The sequence below is a fragment of the Prionailurus bengalensis genome, chromosome D1, assembly GCF_016509475.1.
Source record: "Prionailurus bengalensis isolate Pbe53 chromosome D1, Fcat_Pben_1.1_paternal_pri, whole genome shotgun sequence".
NCBI lineage: Eukaryota > Metazoa > Chordata > Mammalia > Carnivora > Felidae > Prionailurus > Prionailurus bengalensis.
The window spans coordinates 99,583,670-99,598,790 of NC_057346.1; the positions used below are offsets into that span (position 1 = coordinate 99,583,670).

The 15,121-nt window shown below is 40.2% G+C and overlaps 1 protein-coding gene across 4 annotated transcripts in view; it reads left to right on the plus strand.

Moving 5' to 3' along the window:
• Positions 1–591: 591 nt before the first annotated feature.
• The window catches only part of CD1H11orf49 (chromosome D1 C11orf49 homolog), a 197,626-nt gene continuing 183,096 nt past the window's right edge, over positions 592–15,121 (plus strand). For 3 of the 4 annotated variants that reach the window (XM_043582455.1, XM_043582457.1, XM_043582458.1), the window contains exon 1: positions 626–767. In XM_043582455.1, the coding sequence (XP_043438390.1) occupies positions 722–767 (46 nt within the window). In that variant the 5' untranslated portion in view covers positions 626–721. Of the gene's footprint in view, positions 768–15,121 lie in introns of all 4 variants that reach the window. The other variant, XM_043582454.1, reaches the window with a different exon arrangement.

Below are 15,121 nucleotides of genomic sequence, written 5' to 3' on the forward strand. Positions count from 1 at the left end.
TGTCCTTGTTTGTGCATCCCATCCCCTCAAGAAGTGAAATGTCTTGGTAGGAAAAAAGAAAGACACTTGGGAAGGGTATCAAATAGTAAGGGATAGGAGTAGAAATTGGGACTAAAGATAAATAGGATTTTGAGAGGAAATATTAATGAACTAGAGGATTTAATAAGCACCTTCTGCGTGTCCAGCCTGGACATAGGCTGAAAAGACACATTCCTGACCTCAAGGAGCAGCCAAAATATACGCCTGTGAAAGCACTTGGTAGCAATTTAAGGCAGCAAATAATAAAGAGATAAACATAGGTCATGGGGCATTAAGTGTTTATGGGAATTTAGGGGTGGGAGCTATTACTGCACGTTAGGATAACAGCTGTATAAAGCAGAAATAGCAGTTATGAAATTCAGAAATCGCGGACGCGGAGGGCTGGCAATAATTTTTCGATACCGGGAAATGTGACAGATTCAAGGGAATCTCCACCTCAAATTCCTCTAAAACCAGCTCCTCAAGAATGGGAGTCCTAAGAAAACTCGACCGCCGTGAAGCGACTGCTCCCGGAACCGGTGTGGTGGCCAGCTTGGGGTTGCGATACGGAGACTGTTGGCGAGACACCCTTTCCACCTCCCGCCTCCTCCCGCCGCGTGGTTGCCATGGCAACGGAGAGAGCCGGCGACCTGGGTTCCGGAAGCCGGAGAGCTAGAGCTTTGGAAGCTACCGTGGTCAAAGGATGCTGAGTCCAGAGCGCCTAGCCCTACCGGACTACGAGTATCTGGGTAGGAGCTTCCTTCAGCTTCGCAGAAGGAAAGAAGTGCAGACAATTAGGCCAGGGTCGGGGGAGGAGGCGGGGCGGGGCCTGAGTGGGGCCCGGGCCGGGTGGAGTAGGGAGGGGCCGGGAGGGGGCGCGTTCCAGGGCCTGGACTTGCGGGGAAAACAGCATCTGGGGGTCAAAGCATGTCTGAAGTGTCCGGGGCTCAGGCAGTGTGGATGGTGTTCAAAGGCGGATAGGTTGGAGTTGAGAATTTGGGGGCCCTTTGGGGATATTATAGATAATGCCGGTGGTGCAGTAACCTTGGAACCTGAAGTGCCAAATCAGTCATTCTGTGAACAATCATTTTACCGTTACAGCCGCCACTGGCATTTTTGAGCATTTCTTTTACGTTAGGCACTGTGCTAATCAAGTACTTCACATGCATTTTTACTTAATCTTCACAACAGCCCTAGGAGGAAATACGGTGTTTTTCTTCCATTTTGCAGACGGAGAAACTGAGGCTGAAGAGGTAGCTTGGATAAGTAAGGCCACACAGTTAGAAAATGGTAGAGCTAGAATCAGAGCCTCATTTGCCCACTCCAGAGCTTGAGCTCTTGACCGCTAAGGCAGTAGCTGTAGTCCTTTATGGAGCACCTTCGATGTGTGAGGCCTTTGCTGGATGAAAAGAGGATGTATATATGTGTGCGTATATGTATGTGTATATATATGCTTATGCTTAAAAATGATAGGCTTTATTTTTTCTTTTCAACGTTTATTTATTTTTGGGACAGAGAGACAGAGCATGAATGGGGGAGGGGCAGAGAGAGAGGGAGACACAGAATCGGAAACAGGCTCTAGGCTCTGAGCCATCAGCCCAGAGCCCGACGCGGGGCTCGAACTCACGGACCGCGAGATCGTGACCTGGCTGAAGTCGGACGCTTAACCGACTGTGCCACCCAGGCACCCGATAGGCTTTATTTTTTAGAGCAGTTCTAAGTTTACATAAAATTAAGTAGATACACAGAGCGGTTCCCATATACTCTCTCCCTCTGACTCGGTTTCCCCTATTATTAATATCTGACATTAGTGGAGTACATTTGTTATAATTGATGAACCTAACCAAAGTCCATGCTCTACATTAGGGTTCATTCTTTGTGTTGTATAGTTTTGCGGGTTTTGGCTAATGTATGTCACGTATCTGCTGTTACGGTATGGTGCAGAGTAGTTTCACTGCCCTCAGCATCCTCTGTGCTCTACCTATTCATCCTTTCTCCTGCCCCCCACGCCCCCCCCCAACCCATGGCCTCCACTGATGTTATTTTACTATCTCTGAAGCTTTACAGAATGTCATATAGTTGGAGTCCTATAGTATGCAACCTTTTCAGATTGGCTTCTTTCACTTGGCAATATGCATTTCAGGCCCTCTATATCTTTTCCTGGCTCGATAGCTCATTTCTTTTTTATCACTGAATAATAGTCATATAGATGTATTATAAAAATTTTTAAATTAAAAACGTTCTGGTTTAAAATTCTAAATTGGTAATATGGAAATTGGGTTAAAAATATAAAGAAGTTTATGGTGAAGTCTCCTCCCACCTCCCTTCCCCTAATGCCAATTTTCCTCCACCCTTAGCACATAGCAGTAACCACTATTACGGGCTTCCTACGTATCCTTCTAGATTAGTTTATTATGTACCTAAGGGAGAATATAGTGCCTGCTTTTTTTTCATTTAATAGATCTTAGAGTAAGATGTTGGTCTTCGCTTCCTTCTTTTTAAAAATTTTTTTTAGTGTTTATTTTTGAGAGACAGAGAGACAGAGCACAAGAAGGGGAGGGGCAGAGAGAGAGGGAGACACAGAATCCAAAGCAGGCTCCAAGTTCTAAGCTGTCAGCACAGAGCCTGATGTGGGGCTTGAACTCATGAACTGTGAGATCATGACCTGAGCTGAAGTCCGGCACTTAACTGACTGAGCCACCCAGGTGCCCCAAAAGCTTCCTTCTTAAAAAAAATTTTTTTTGAGGGTGCCTGAGTGGCTCAGTCAGTTAAGTGTCCGACTTCACTCAGGTCATGATCTCGGTCTGTGAGTTCGAGCCCCATGTCAGGCTCTGTGCTGACAGCTCAGAGCCTAGGGTCTGCTTTGGATTCTGTCTGTCCCTCCCCCACTCATGCTCTGTCTCTGTCTTTCAAAAATGAATAAACGTTAAAATTTTTTTTTAATTAAATTTTTTTAGCTACATAGTAATTTAAATAATTTAACCAATTCTCTGTTGGTAAACAAGTTATTTTTAGCCTTTTGCTATCACTAAAAATACTCCACTGAATAACCTGCAATTTTGTTCCTTTACTAGTATATCCGCAAAGATAAATTCCACAAAGTAGAATTAGTAGATCAGAGGCATATACATTTTATCTTATTTTTTATTTATTTTGGGGGGGGTATATGCATTTTACATATTGATAGATAGTACCAAATTGCCCTTCATAGAGGCTGTCAGCAATATAAGAATGCCTGTTTTCCCATGGTCTTTCCAACAAAATGTATAAAATTTTTGAACGTTTTCAACCTGTTAAGTGGCAAATAGTCCCAGGGTGGATTTAGTGTGCATTTATTTTATGCAATTGAGCATCTTTCTGTCAAGTTTAACCTTGGTTCTTGAAAGGTATATGGTATATATAGAGAGAAGTGTATAGATATGTGTATATAAATATATATACGTATGTATATATGGAGAGAGAGAGAAAAAGGTTACTTGACCACATCCATTAATTAGTCAAAAGGGCATAGTTTTATCACAGATAATTTTGTATCCAATGAATAATAATATCAGTGTCTAGCAATGCCTAGACTTTTGCAAAGGATTTTATGTATTTTATCTTATTTATCCAGTATTCAATGAATCTATAAAATATTTGAAAAGCCTGGTCCATTGATCAGTCCTTTAGATGTTTGCTGTTTAAATGATATACCTCAAAGGCTTAGCGTATTTTAAATATAGTGCTTTAGTGAATAGAAGTTGCTGATCCCTCCATAGTGACTTTTTCAGGAAGACTAATTCAGTGGCAAGTGGCAGTGCTGATAATGAATCTACAAACAGAATCAAAGTCCCAAGTTGATTAAAAAAAGTTTCACTCTCCACCTGTCCACCTAATGTTTGAACCCTGAGCAAGTGCTTCTTCAGGCTCTGTTGCATATTCAAGTGTCTTAACTCCCTGTCCCATTCAGCATCTGGACATTCATACTGCCCTAAACAGAGTCATACTCCTCACTGGCCTCCTCATGATTCATCAAACCCTACAACTGTGCTGAAATGCGTTTGTTTTTAGTTGAGAACAACCTCTATCCATCATAGTTTGCTCTGTTTTACGTATAGGCTGTTTTGAAGTATTCACCCTCAGTTTAATGACCATTGAAAACCACTCTCTCTTTTTTGAATGTTTATTTGAGACGGAGAGAAGGAGCACGATCATGCAAGCGTGTGAGCGGGGGAGGGGAAGAGAGAGAGAAGGAGAGAGAAAATCCCAAGTAGGCTGTGTGCTCCCAGCGAACGGAGCCTGAAGTAGGGCTCCATCTCATGAGATCTTATGGTTGGTGATGACCTAAGCTGAAATCAAGAGTCAGACACGTCACTGACTGAACTACCGAGGCGCCCTGAAAACATTCTTCATAGATTAATAAAATATTTCCTGGTTTAAAAAATTTAAATACCTGTAGAGAGTTTTATCTTTTTGGTTTCTTTCTTTTTTTTTTTTTTTTCTTATAAGTTATAAAGTCACTTACGTGTATAGGCCTAGAGAAAATACATATAGAGAAAAGAAAATTGCAAGGACAGGAAAACTCTAGGCATTTAGTGAAACAGAAAAGCCAAAGCTGAGCACCCCTTGGTACATGTGTCGGGAGATCTCTTTTTAGTGTTACGATAGAAATTACAGTGATGTCTATTCAGTGAATATCTGCAGATTTCCCTTTCTGTCTGCTAACCAGGCCTTGTATTTGCCTTTTTGACTATTAGTGAAGAAAACAATCTTTCATCAGTTGGGTAAACTGATCCATTCCCTGCTGACTTTGTGGATTAGGAACCTGTAATCATGGCCTGGAATGGCTTAGGATCTTAAGATCATCATTACAGAAGCAACTCAATGATGTTCATGCCTGCAGTCATCAGAATGTAATGACAGAAGTTGTGTTAATGCCGAGGGCTGAATAGAAGAGAGTCTGGTAAGGAGATGAAATAAGGATAGAACCCTTGAAAGATTTCCAGCCTTATGAAATCTACTTATTGGAAGCTTCTGCCAGAGGCTGAGGTGTGTCTGTGTATCTGGTTGGGTGTGGAGAACTCTCTAGAGCCGAAGGGCAGCCTGTTCTGGTCCCAGGTTTGCAAAACACACCACCTACGTGCTGACCTGAGTATAAGCATGAGGGTGTGAAGTTTCTTTTTTACTTCACCTAATTTGGTGAGGTGCCTGCTTTCACTCATGCTCCAAGTTGCCTCTTCAGTTTCCATGGAAACTGCTTACTCTCACTAACTTTGGTATTAGGTTGGCATAATAGATAATTCTAGGAAATCAGAGATGATCTCTTTCCTTTGGAGGCTCTACTTTTAGAGGAATCACAGTAAGTTGGATAGTTTTTTTAAGTTACGGTTTTTAAGCACTTTGTACGTACTTAGCACCGTGCCTTATCTCACTTATTCTTCACAACCATGACACAAAGTGGGTATTGTTCGTCCCATTTGGTAGTTGTTGTGTTTTTTGTTTTTTTTTTACATTTAAAAAAATGTTTGTTTATTTTTGAGAGAGAGCGCAGCAGGGGGGCGGGCAGAGAGAGAGAGGGACAGAGGCTCTGAAGCAGGCTCTGTGTTGACAGCAGAGAGCCTGATGTGGAGCTCGAACTCACAAACTAAGACATCATGATCTGACCCACAGTCGGACGTTTAACCAACTGAGCCACCCGGGTGCCCCTATTTGGTAGTTATTAATATCATCTCATTTTACAAATGAGGAAACTGAAGTGTAGAAAGGCTCATTCATTTGTCATATAGGTGATGATGCATAGCAAAGCCAGGGCTCAAACCCACCTTTGTCGATTCCTTAGTCTTTTTTTTCCCTTCTCCACCAACAAGATACAAATAAACAAACCAAAACATTTACTTGCCTGCAAAAGGCAGTGATCCTTGCTTCTCTGGTAAGAATGGAGCTCTTAAATAGTTCATTAGTGGGGCGCCTGGGTGGCTCAGTCGGTTGAGCGTCCGACTTCGGCTCAGGTCACGATCTCACAGTCTGTGAGTTCGAGCCCCGTGTCGGGCTCTGTGCTGACAGCTCGGGGCTCTGTGCTGACAGCTCGGAGCCTGGAGCCTGCTTCAGATTCTGTGTCTCCCTCTCTCTCTGCCCCTCCCCCGCTCATGCTCGCTCGCTCTCTCTCTCTGTCAAAAATAAATAAACATTAAAAAAAAAAAGTTCATTAGTTGCAAATAAGTTTCCTGAGAACAGGAATTGTCTTTTACTCATCATTGTATACTTGCCTTTCACAATGTAGACACTTAATGCAAACATATGTTAAATCAAATGTGAATAATCTTATTTTAGGGTACCGTAAATGTGAGCAGCTAGCAGCAACTATTAAGACTTAATTAAGCACTAAAAAAAAAAAAAAAAAAAGAATTAAGCATTTATTATGCACCAGTAACATTTTAAGTGCTTTACATCTATTAACGCACATGAAGATAATTTTAATTGTTATCTCCATTTGACAGATGAGGAAACTGCAGCATAAAAATATTGAAAAACTAGTTAGTAAGTCAAGGAGGCAGAATTCTAACCCAGTAATCCGAGTCCATATTGTTAAACTCTGTGCTATAAATATCTTGAGTGACTCCAAAATTGTGGCTCCAACTAATTGCATATAGACCTATGCATGGATCCTGGAGTAAGTTCAGGTGATTTCAAGTGCTTAATTTAACATTTCTGCCAGGAGGGGGCATCCTAGGAATCAGGATGGGTTTGGGAATAGTAAAATTCCAGTTCTCTCTTGCCACAAGACTCATCTCGCAGAGGCTAGCAATGAAGAATGTCACCTCTAAAAGTAATCTATTCGGGAGAGTTTTATTGAGGGTAATTTGTGTACTTTGGGTAGCTGTGTGATTTTCAAGAAGTTACTTAACCTCTCTGCGCCTTAGTTTCCTTATCTGCAAGCTGTAGATAATAATAGTACTTACCGCATCCATACATGTGAACTTTTAGAGCACTGCTTGGCTGCTGCATTGTGTCTACATTGTGAAGAGAGTATACAAAGATGAGTAAGATATCTTTTCTTTTAGAGCACCTGCGAAGGTACTCAATAAATATTAACAATTATTATAACTGTACTTTTTATAAAAGCATATAATGCATCTGTGGCAGCCATTAAAGTGTGACTCTCAGATATCCTGCTGTGGGGAAGGGAGGGTAATTAACTTTCAACTCCAGCTCTGAATCCAACACCTTGTTCACACTGAGATCACACTTCCCACAAGCTGCTTCCAGCCAGTGGCTGGGTTGGACAGACCCACTGCTATGAGATATGTGACTGATTCTTTTGATGGTGACTTTGCCTGGAAGACTCCCATTGCACTGTAGTCTAAATTCTCTTTCTCTCCCTCTCCATCTCTCTCTCTCACTCTAAAGGGTCATTGTCATCGGTCAGCAATCCCAGCCTCCTGTGGCTCCCTCCCCATTTGCCTTGTGGGTTTTCCCCCCAGTATTATCTCTTGCATGTCTGATCCTGTCTTGGTGTTGTTTCTCAGAGTGCCTGGACTAAGACAACATCCAACAGTCACTAATATAGTCCCTTCCAGCCTCAAGGTTAATACAATTTCTTCAAGCCTTGGCAGAGGTTCTGACATACAATTCTTTCTATGTAGAAGACTCTTACGTGTTACTAATCTTATTACTGTTTTTTGTATTTGCTGGTATCGTAGCACATGATATACTTGTCTTATTGCCAGACACTTTTAATTAATTAATTTTTTTGCTTTTGGATGAATCCTGATAAGAAAACTTATTTTTATTTGAATATCACTAATGAATCTTCCAAACCCAACCATATGCTAGGAAACATTGCTATTTGTAATAAACTAGCAGAAATGCGCTTAAGGCTTTAAAGTGCTTGGATTGTTGCAGAAAGGAAATGAAATAAAATATTATAGATGTTACACTGACTTCCTGAATTTTTAGAAACTAGATAAAACTAGTTGCTTTAAAACTGGAAGGTTTTTAAAAAGTTTTTTTAATCTTTTTTTTTTTTTTTTTTTTTTTTTTTTTAGAGAGAGAGAGAGTGCACACGCAAGCAGGGGAGAAAGGCAGAGGGAAAGAGAGAATCTTAAGCAGGGTCCACACTCAGCACGGAGACACGGAACTTGATCTACCAACCCTGATATCAGACCTGAGCCACAGTCAAGAGTCTGACGCTTAACCGACTGAGTCACCCAGATGCCCCAGAACTGATCACTTTAAAATAGTAACGAACATGTTCACAAAATCACTTCTTCTTTACCCTCTTCTCATTTTCCTTTCTTCCTAATTGTTCCTTCTTTCCTTCTTTCCTGAATACCCTGTCTCTATATATAGCAAAACATGAATATAAAGCGTCCCTCCTGGGAAACTTAATGCCATACATAGGAGATGGGACATACTCACAGATGACAATAACATAAGGTGACAGTGGCATGAGTGCTGTTGTAGAGGGGGTGGGCTGCATGTGTGCTGCTGTCTTGCTGCTTTCCCGGTTCGGTTGGCAGCTTCTCAGTCATGCCAGGGCAGCGGCTCCCTAAGTGGCCCAGGTCTGGGATGTGCCTCTGGGAGTTGTTCCTGGATGTTCAGCCTAGACTCTGTTTCTTCTGCCTTTCCAAGGATTCTGTAAGCCATTTGATAAATGTGATAAATATGTTTTTATTGGGGAAAAAAAAGAGCAAATGAGTTCTAAGGCATGTTGTTCCTGACCCTCCCCCCCACTCCCGTTTCTCCAAGGTAACTAAATTGCAGATGATTTCATTGTTTTTCCGGGGTCTTCAAACAATTCTGTAAACTTTTGACCTTATCATTTATATATTTAAGTAATATTAAAATCTTTCCTCCAACTGCTGTCCAAAAGTTAGACATCACTTTTGTTTACACAAATATCATGTTTGCTAAAGGAGTAATTTTAGGAGGCACAGTTGGTGAAGTTTTAAAAAGTAATAATAGTAGGGGTACCTAGGTGGCTCAGTTGGTTGAGCAACCAACTCTTGGTTTCAGCTGAGGTCATGATCTCATGGTTCATGGGATAGAGCCCTGAGTCAGGTTCTGCATTGGCAGCTCAGAGCCTGCTTGGGATTCTCTCTCTCCCTCTCTTTCTGCCCGTCCCCACTCATGCATGCTCTCTCTCTCTCTCTCTCATGCTCTCTCTCTCTCTCTCTCAAGATAAATAAATAAACTAAAGAAAAATTTAAAAAAGTAATAAAAGATGAGAAGGGAAAAATGATTAAGCCCATCATCCTGTTTATATCCTTCTTACACTTATCACCGTTATCTTATCTATTTGTATACTTGGCTATTGTCTGGTTCTACTAGAATGTAAGTGATAAAGGCAAGCTTATTCTCTCAGTATCTCGAAAATCTAGCGCAGTGCTTGGCTCAAATTAAGTGCTCAATTGTTAAATGGATGGTCTGCTTTAAGTGGCAGGATAATTTTTTTCTTAAAAAGAGAGAGAAAAATCCAGTTCAACAAATAGTTATTAAATTTCTACTATGGAGAGACACTAGGCTTTTTTCCCCTCCTTCCAAGGATGAGCAAAAAAGGATGACTGGTTAAAATGTGCCCCGGATCCTTCTGGTTTTATACTCTAATTATCCCTAAGGATAGTTTCATGGTTTATGCCATAGTTTCTACTGTTTGGTTACATAATAGTAAGATTTAACCCATTTTTTAAAAATGGTATTTTAAGAAGGAAGGACATTTTATACACTCTTGGGGCATCTCCATGAGATCCCATCCTGTAGTTGGGCAGAATAAAATGCTTTGATTAAGACTGGAATTACCCTCACAAACTAATCTCTGGGTTCTCTGTGTTGGGATTGCCCCTGTACTGCTTCCCTAGGGGCTGTAGGAAATAGCTCATTCTATGATTGGAATTTCAAGTCAAAACACATTTATCTGAGCAGCATTTTAATGATTTATCAAAGAGAGGAGGGATTTTCCCAAACACATCTGAACTTACCAAATTACTGATCCCATTAGCTATGTTTTCTCTTAAGCACCTTTCTTTGAACAAAGCAATTACTGCTGAAATCATCAAATGTATTTTTCATAAAAGCTTTTGACTAAGTTTTGTTTGATTAGTAGGAACCCAGTAAAAGTAAATATTGTTTGAGAAGGCACTTTCAGAGCCCTTTCTTTTTCTTCATTGAATTAGCTTTTTAAAAGCACTGTTCTTTGGAGAGTAAGAGCCTTTTTCCAGCTGTCCTATTGTGTAGCTCAAGGTCTTGTTAATACTATTATCTGGCCCTGAGATTACAGGTAATTGTGATAAAACACAAGCTTCAGTTTCTGTAATCTCAGACAGAAATCTGTTTGTGCCCAGGCCTTCATATCAGGTGTTTGTTAAACTCAGGCTTCTCTCACCTGGGATAGCCCCCACTTGCCCCCAGTAAACAGAGGTACCTGGCAGGGATAGGGCTGCATCAGGGCCATTGCCTTTTTTTTTTTTCCTTAATTGTGTGGCAGTACTCCTCCTGTGGCCAACTTATATTCAACGTGTGCTAAATAGGAAAATTACATATTTAAAAATAGGCATGTTTGAAACAATCACACTTTTGAATGTGAAATGTACCAAAGGCCACATGTCTTTGGCTTTGCTTGTCAAATGGAGAGGCTGCCAGAACCACTCGGCTCCATGGTTCTCATGCCCCAAAGTCCTGCAAGTTGACACGGAAGTAGACAGCACACAAAGAAGCTCAGCCCATGAGAAAGTGAATTTGGGCGCTCGGGCTGGCCTCCTTTCTCTCTGTGCGGACTTTTTTCCAGCTTCACTTCTTCTGTTCCATCTTAGTTTCTCAGAAAGGAGAGATTAAATGTGTCTGGAATGTCAGCATGTTAACTGCACAGGCAACATGAGGCTAGCACTCAGGCCACTGTTCAGCCTGTCATATGGAAGGAATTGCCTTTCAGGGGAGATTATAATTGTGTATGTAGCCACACAAATGCACATTCTGCCTGGAGGGAAATGCACAGAAGAGGAGGCCTCATGCTGCCACTCAGGTCTCTTTGTAGAGGGCTGCATAAGAAGCCCTCACTTGGTGGAGTCAACCCTTTTGGGCTTAATGAGTCATCTTTTTGTGTGATGCCTACTTCAAAAAAAAAAAAAAAAGAAGAAGAAGAAAAGAAAAAAAAAAAGAAAGAAGAAGAAATGCATTTTTCCCAAAGTGAGTTGCTTTTATCGGCCCTGCAGCTTTGTCTAAGAGTTCTGTACATTCCTGATGACATCATTTACAATGCTAGTGCACAGACAGTAAACAAAAAATAATTTAGCTTTTGGGCATTTAGACAAAACTTAAATAGTTCAATTTAGAGAAGCGATAATAAGCTTTATAAACAGTGCACACATGAGCTTAAACAACAAGCATGACCCCAATCCTTTTTGGAATGTGATGTGTTAAAAGATGGCTTTAGAGAAAACTAGAAGCTTGACACTTTTGAATTGTGTGCAGTTCAAACTTGAGTCCGTGGTCTGGTGTCAATCCCAAGCAGTATGTTCTAGTTAGTGGGTAAAATATAGGCTACCGTGTAAGTCATCAAGCTCCTTGAGCCATAGCATTTTACCTATAAGAAAGGAGAAGGTAATATTACCACCTACCTTGCAGGAATGTTAGAATACTGAGAAAATAAATATGTGGAGCTCTTTATAAGGAAGGCATTTTGTATATGGAAAAGGCTATTATTCTCCTTGATCAAATTTACCCCCAAAATGGAGTTGATAAAACCCACCTCACAGGGAGCTGAGAGGATGAATTAATCTATATCAAATATCTTAAGCTATTTAATAAGACCCAAAATTGTCTTTTTTGATAGTCTGTCAACCACCAAGCCTGATATTTAGACTCATGGTTAACTTACAAAGCCTTACATACGCAGTCAATCTTTTGCCTCGTCTTCAAGGGTTGGCATGTACAGAACTATAAATATATAAGTAGAAGAAAATAGGTTAGGTCTTCAGGGAGAATGGTCCTGCCTTTTTTCTCATCAAGGTTATGCCTATGAATAGCCTGTGAAGTCTTGCTAATCTTTGTTGCCATGTCTGGACATAGGGACTGTTTTGACCTTTGCTCTTCCAGTAAATGTTTGTTTTTGATTTCATATTTCTAAAGGAGAAACTCACAAGGAAAAGAAGTAGTTGACTTGTCTCACATTGTGAACTTTTTCTTATCATATTTCCTAGTAGTTAAGGGAAAATAATTATTTTTGAAGGACCTGACATCAGGCTCCTCAAGTGGAAAGTTCTTTAACTCAGCCAAGTAAAACACACACACACACACACACACACACACACACAGCTTTGATTTTTATGTTTAGAAAAGGGACACCAGAAAATAATTTATCTTTTTTAATGACAAAGTTATCACTGACATCTCTTCTTCCGTTGTAGTACTTTTTTAAGATTTGAGACACAAGGTTTCCTTGGACTCCTCCGTTGTAGCCACTTCCAGCCAATAGAAAGCAGAAGGAGAAGGAAGGACTCCAGGGTAAACACCTTTTAAGCAAGTCAGGCAGAAGTTACAAACACACCTGGTGCTCACATTTCATAGGTGAGAAATGACTTTCTAGTTGCAAAGGAGCCTGGGAATTGAAATTCAGCCAGACAATCATGTGCAAGAATGGGAGCACAGATTTTGGGGGAAGCAAACTGTAATCTGGCATACCTAGTGTTTACAGTGGAGATGTCTCCTCCACTGAAAGTGAGGTATATTGTTGGTAGCTAATTGCCCTGATTCATAGCTGAAGCATGGATGGACTGGTGGGTGTTTAACGTTTGTCCCCTACCTCTGCCTTTCAAAGTACAGAGATAGTTCATCCCTTATCCTTGTTCTCCATTCTTTTTCTTTCTTAACTGTGTCTCTTGTCATTTCTCTTGTATCAGTTCTCTGTCCTTTGTAGACATTTCCAACTAATCAGAATAGTCCCTTTCTACACTTCCGTGAGCGTATGTAATGTTAGGGTTTTAGTTCTTTATAATTGTGTTGGTTGCTGGGTGTTGGTGGTTACTTTGCTGCCACATTTTTTTTTTTTTAATTGGGAGTTAGAGACCCATTGTAGGAGTGTAAATCTTGTCTTCAGAGAGCCTGTTTTACTATGTATAAAGATCTTAATCTTCCTAGACTCAGAATGATTAGTAGAAGATTTAGGAGAACGAGGAAAAGGTGATGCCACAGAAACTGGAGGTGGAGTGAGTTTCAAGATGGAGGGAGTGTTCAGTAATATCAGTTGCCTCATAGAGGTCAAACAAGATAAGAGCTGCCAAGGAGGTTGTTAGTGGCATGAGGCGAGAAGTTTCATTGGAGCAGTGTGGCAGGATGCCAGATTTTCCTGGATGGAGGAGTAAAGGGGAAGAGCAAATGAGTTGAGACAATAGGTAGGTTCAAAATTTTTTCCCCAGAAGTTTGGTTGTTTGGGGAAGGAAAAGGAGAGGGGGTGGTAGCAAGAGTAGAGAGATTTTGTCGTTTTTAGCTTTTTAGATGAGAGACTGGAATATGTGTATAGGCGGAAGGAAAAGGAGCCATTTTAGAAGGACAGAGGGAAGATCTAGGAGAAGGAAAGGATGATTCACTGAATATGTTTTCAGAAGAGGTGAGAAGGAACTTTGGGATCAAGGGCAGAGGTGAAGGTTATTTTTTTTTTAATTTTATTTTTTTAAATTTACATCCAAGTTAGTTAGCATTTAGTGCAACAATGATTTCGGGAGTGGATTCCTTAGTGCCCCTGACCCATTTAGCCCATCCCCCCTCCCACAACCCCTCCAGTAACCCTCAGTTTATTCTCCATATTTATGAGTCTCTTCTGTTTTGTCCCCCTCCCTGTTTTTATATTATTTTTGTTTCCCTTCCCTTACGTTAGAGGTAAAGGTTATTTTGAAGGTGGGAACCAGGGCCACATTTATCCATTAGGCATTATGGGCATTCTGCCTAATCTCTAAACTGTTTTAAGATCTTTGAAAATATTTGAGTCCTAGGGGCACCTGGGTGGCTCAGTTGGTTAAGTGTCTGGCTCCTAGTTTCGGCTTGGGTCATGGTCTCACAGTTCAACCCCGTGTCGGACTGTGTGCTGACAGCAGAGCCTGCTTGGGATTCTCTCTCTCCTTCTCCCCCTCTCTTCTTGTACAACACATACACACACTCTCTCTCTCTCTCTCAAATAAATAAATGAAATATAAATATAAAAAATATTTGAGTCCAACAAATTTTATTGATCTTCAAATATGGATAAATGTTTTTTTATATATTTATAAAACATAATACAATGTCATTATTATAATTAGTATGGACAAACATTTTATTATACCTGAAAGCAATTTATAGGTAACATTTTTCTCAAGTAACATCAATTCCCAATTGAGAAGTCGGATCTTAAGATGGTCTTAAAAGGACTCTCCAAGGATTATTCAGCAATAAAAAGAGAAGGAAATCCTGTCATTTGCAACATGGATGGACCTTGAGGGCATTATGCTAAGTTAAATAAAGCAGACAAAGACAAATACCATATGATCTCACTAATATGTGGAATCTAAAAATAAATTAGATTCATAGGTACAGAGAACAGATTGGCAGTTGTTGAAAAAGGTACAAACTTCCAGTTATACAGTAAGTCCTGGGGATGTAATGGACAGCATGGTGACTATAGTTAATAATACTGTATTGTATATTTAAAAGTTGCTGAGAGAGCTTAAAAGTTGTCATCAGAAAAAAAAATTGTAATTGTGTGTGGTGATATATTATTAACTAGACTTATTGTGATCATTTCATAATATATACAAATACCAAATCATTATGCTGTACCCTTGAAACTAATAAGTTACATGTCACTTATAGCTCAATAAAAAGAAAAAGGAAAAAACTCTGACTCTACAAGGAATAATTGTATTTGACCAACAGAGATGGAAAATAAGGAAGATGAAGGACAGAATTAAGCTTAGAAATAGAGCTGAAAGTTGATATTCTTTACCTGACCACCTCTTCTTTGTCTTTGAAGTAGGATTTTCAGAGTTTGGTTCTCAGAGTTAGAGAAACAGAAGTAAAAGGCTTAGGAGAGCAAAGGAAGTTTGTATTTGTTGCTGTGGGAAAGAAGAAAGGCACAAATATAAGAAATCTGGCAGCA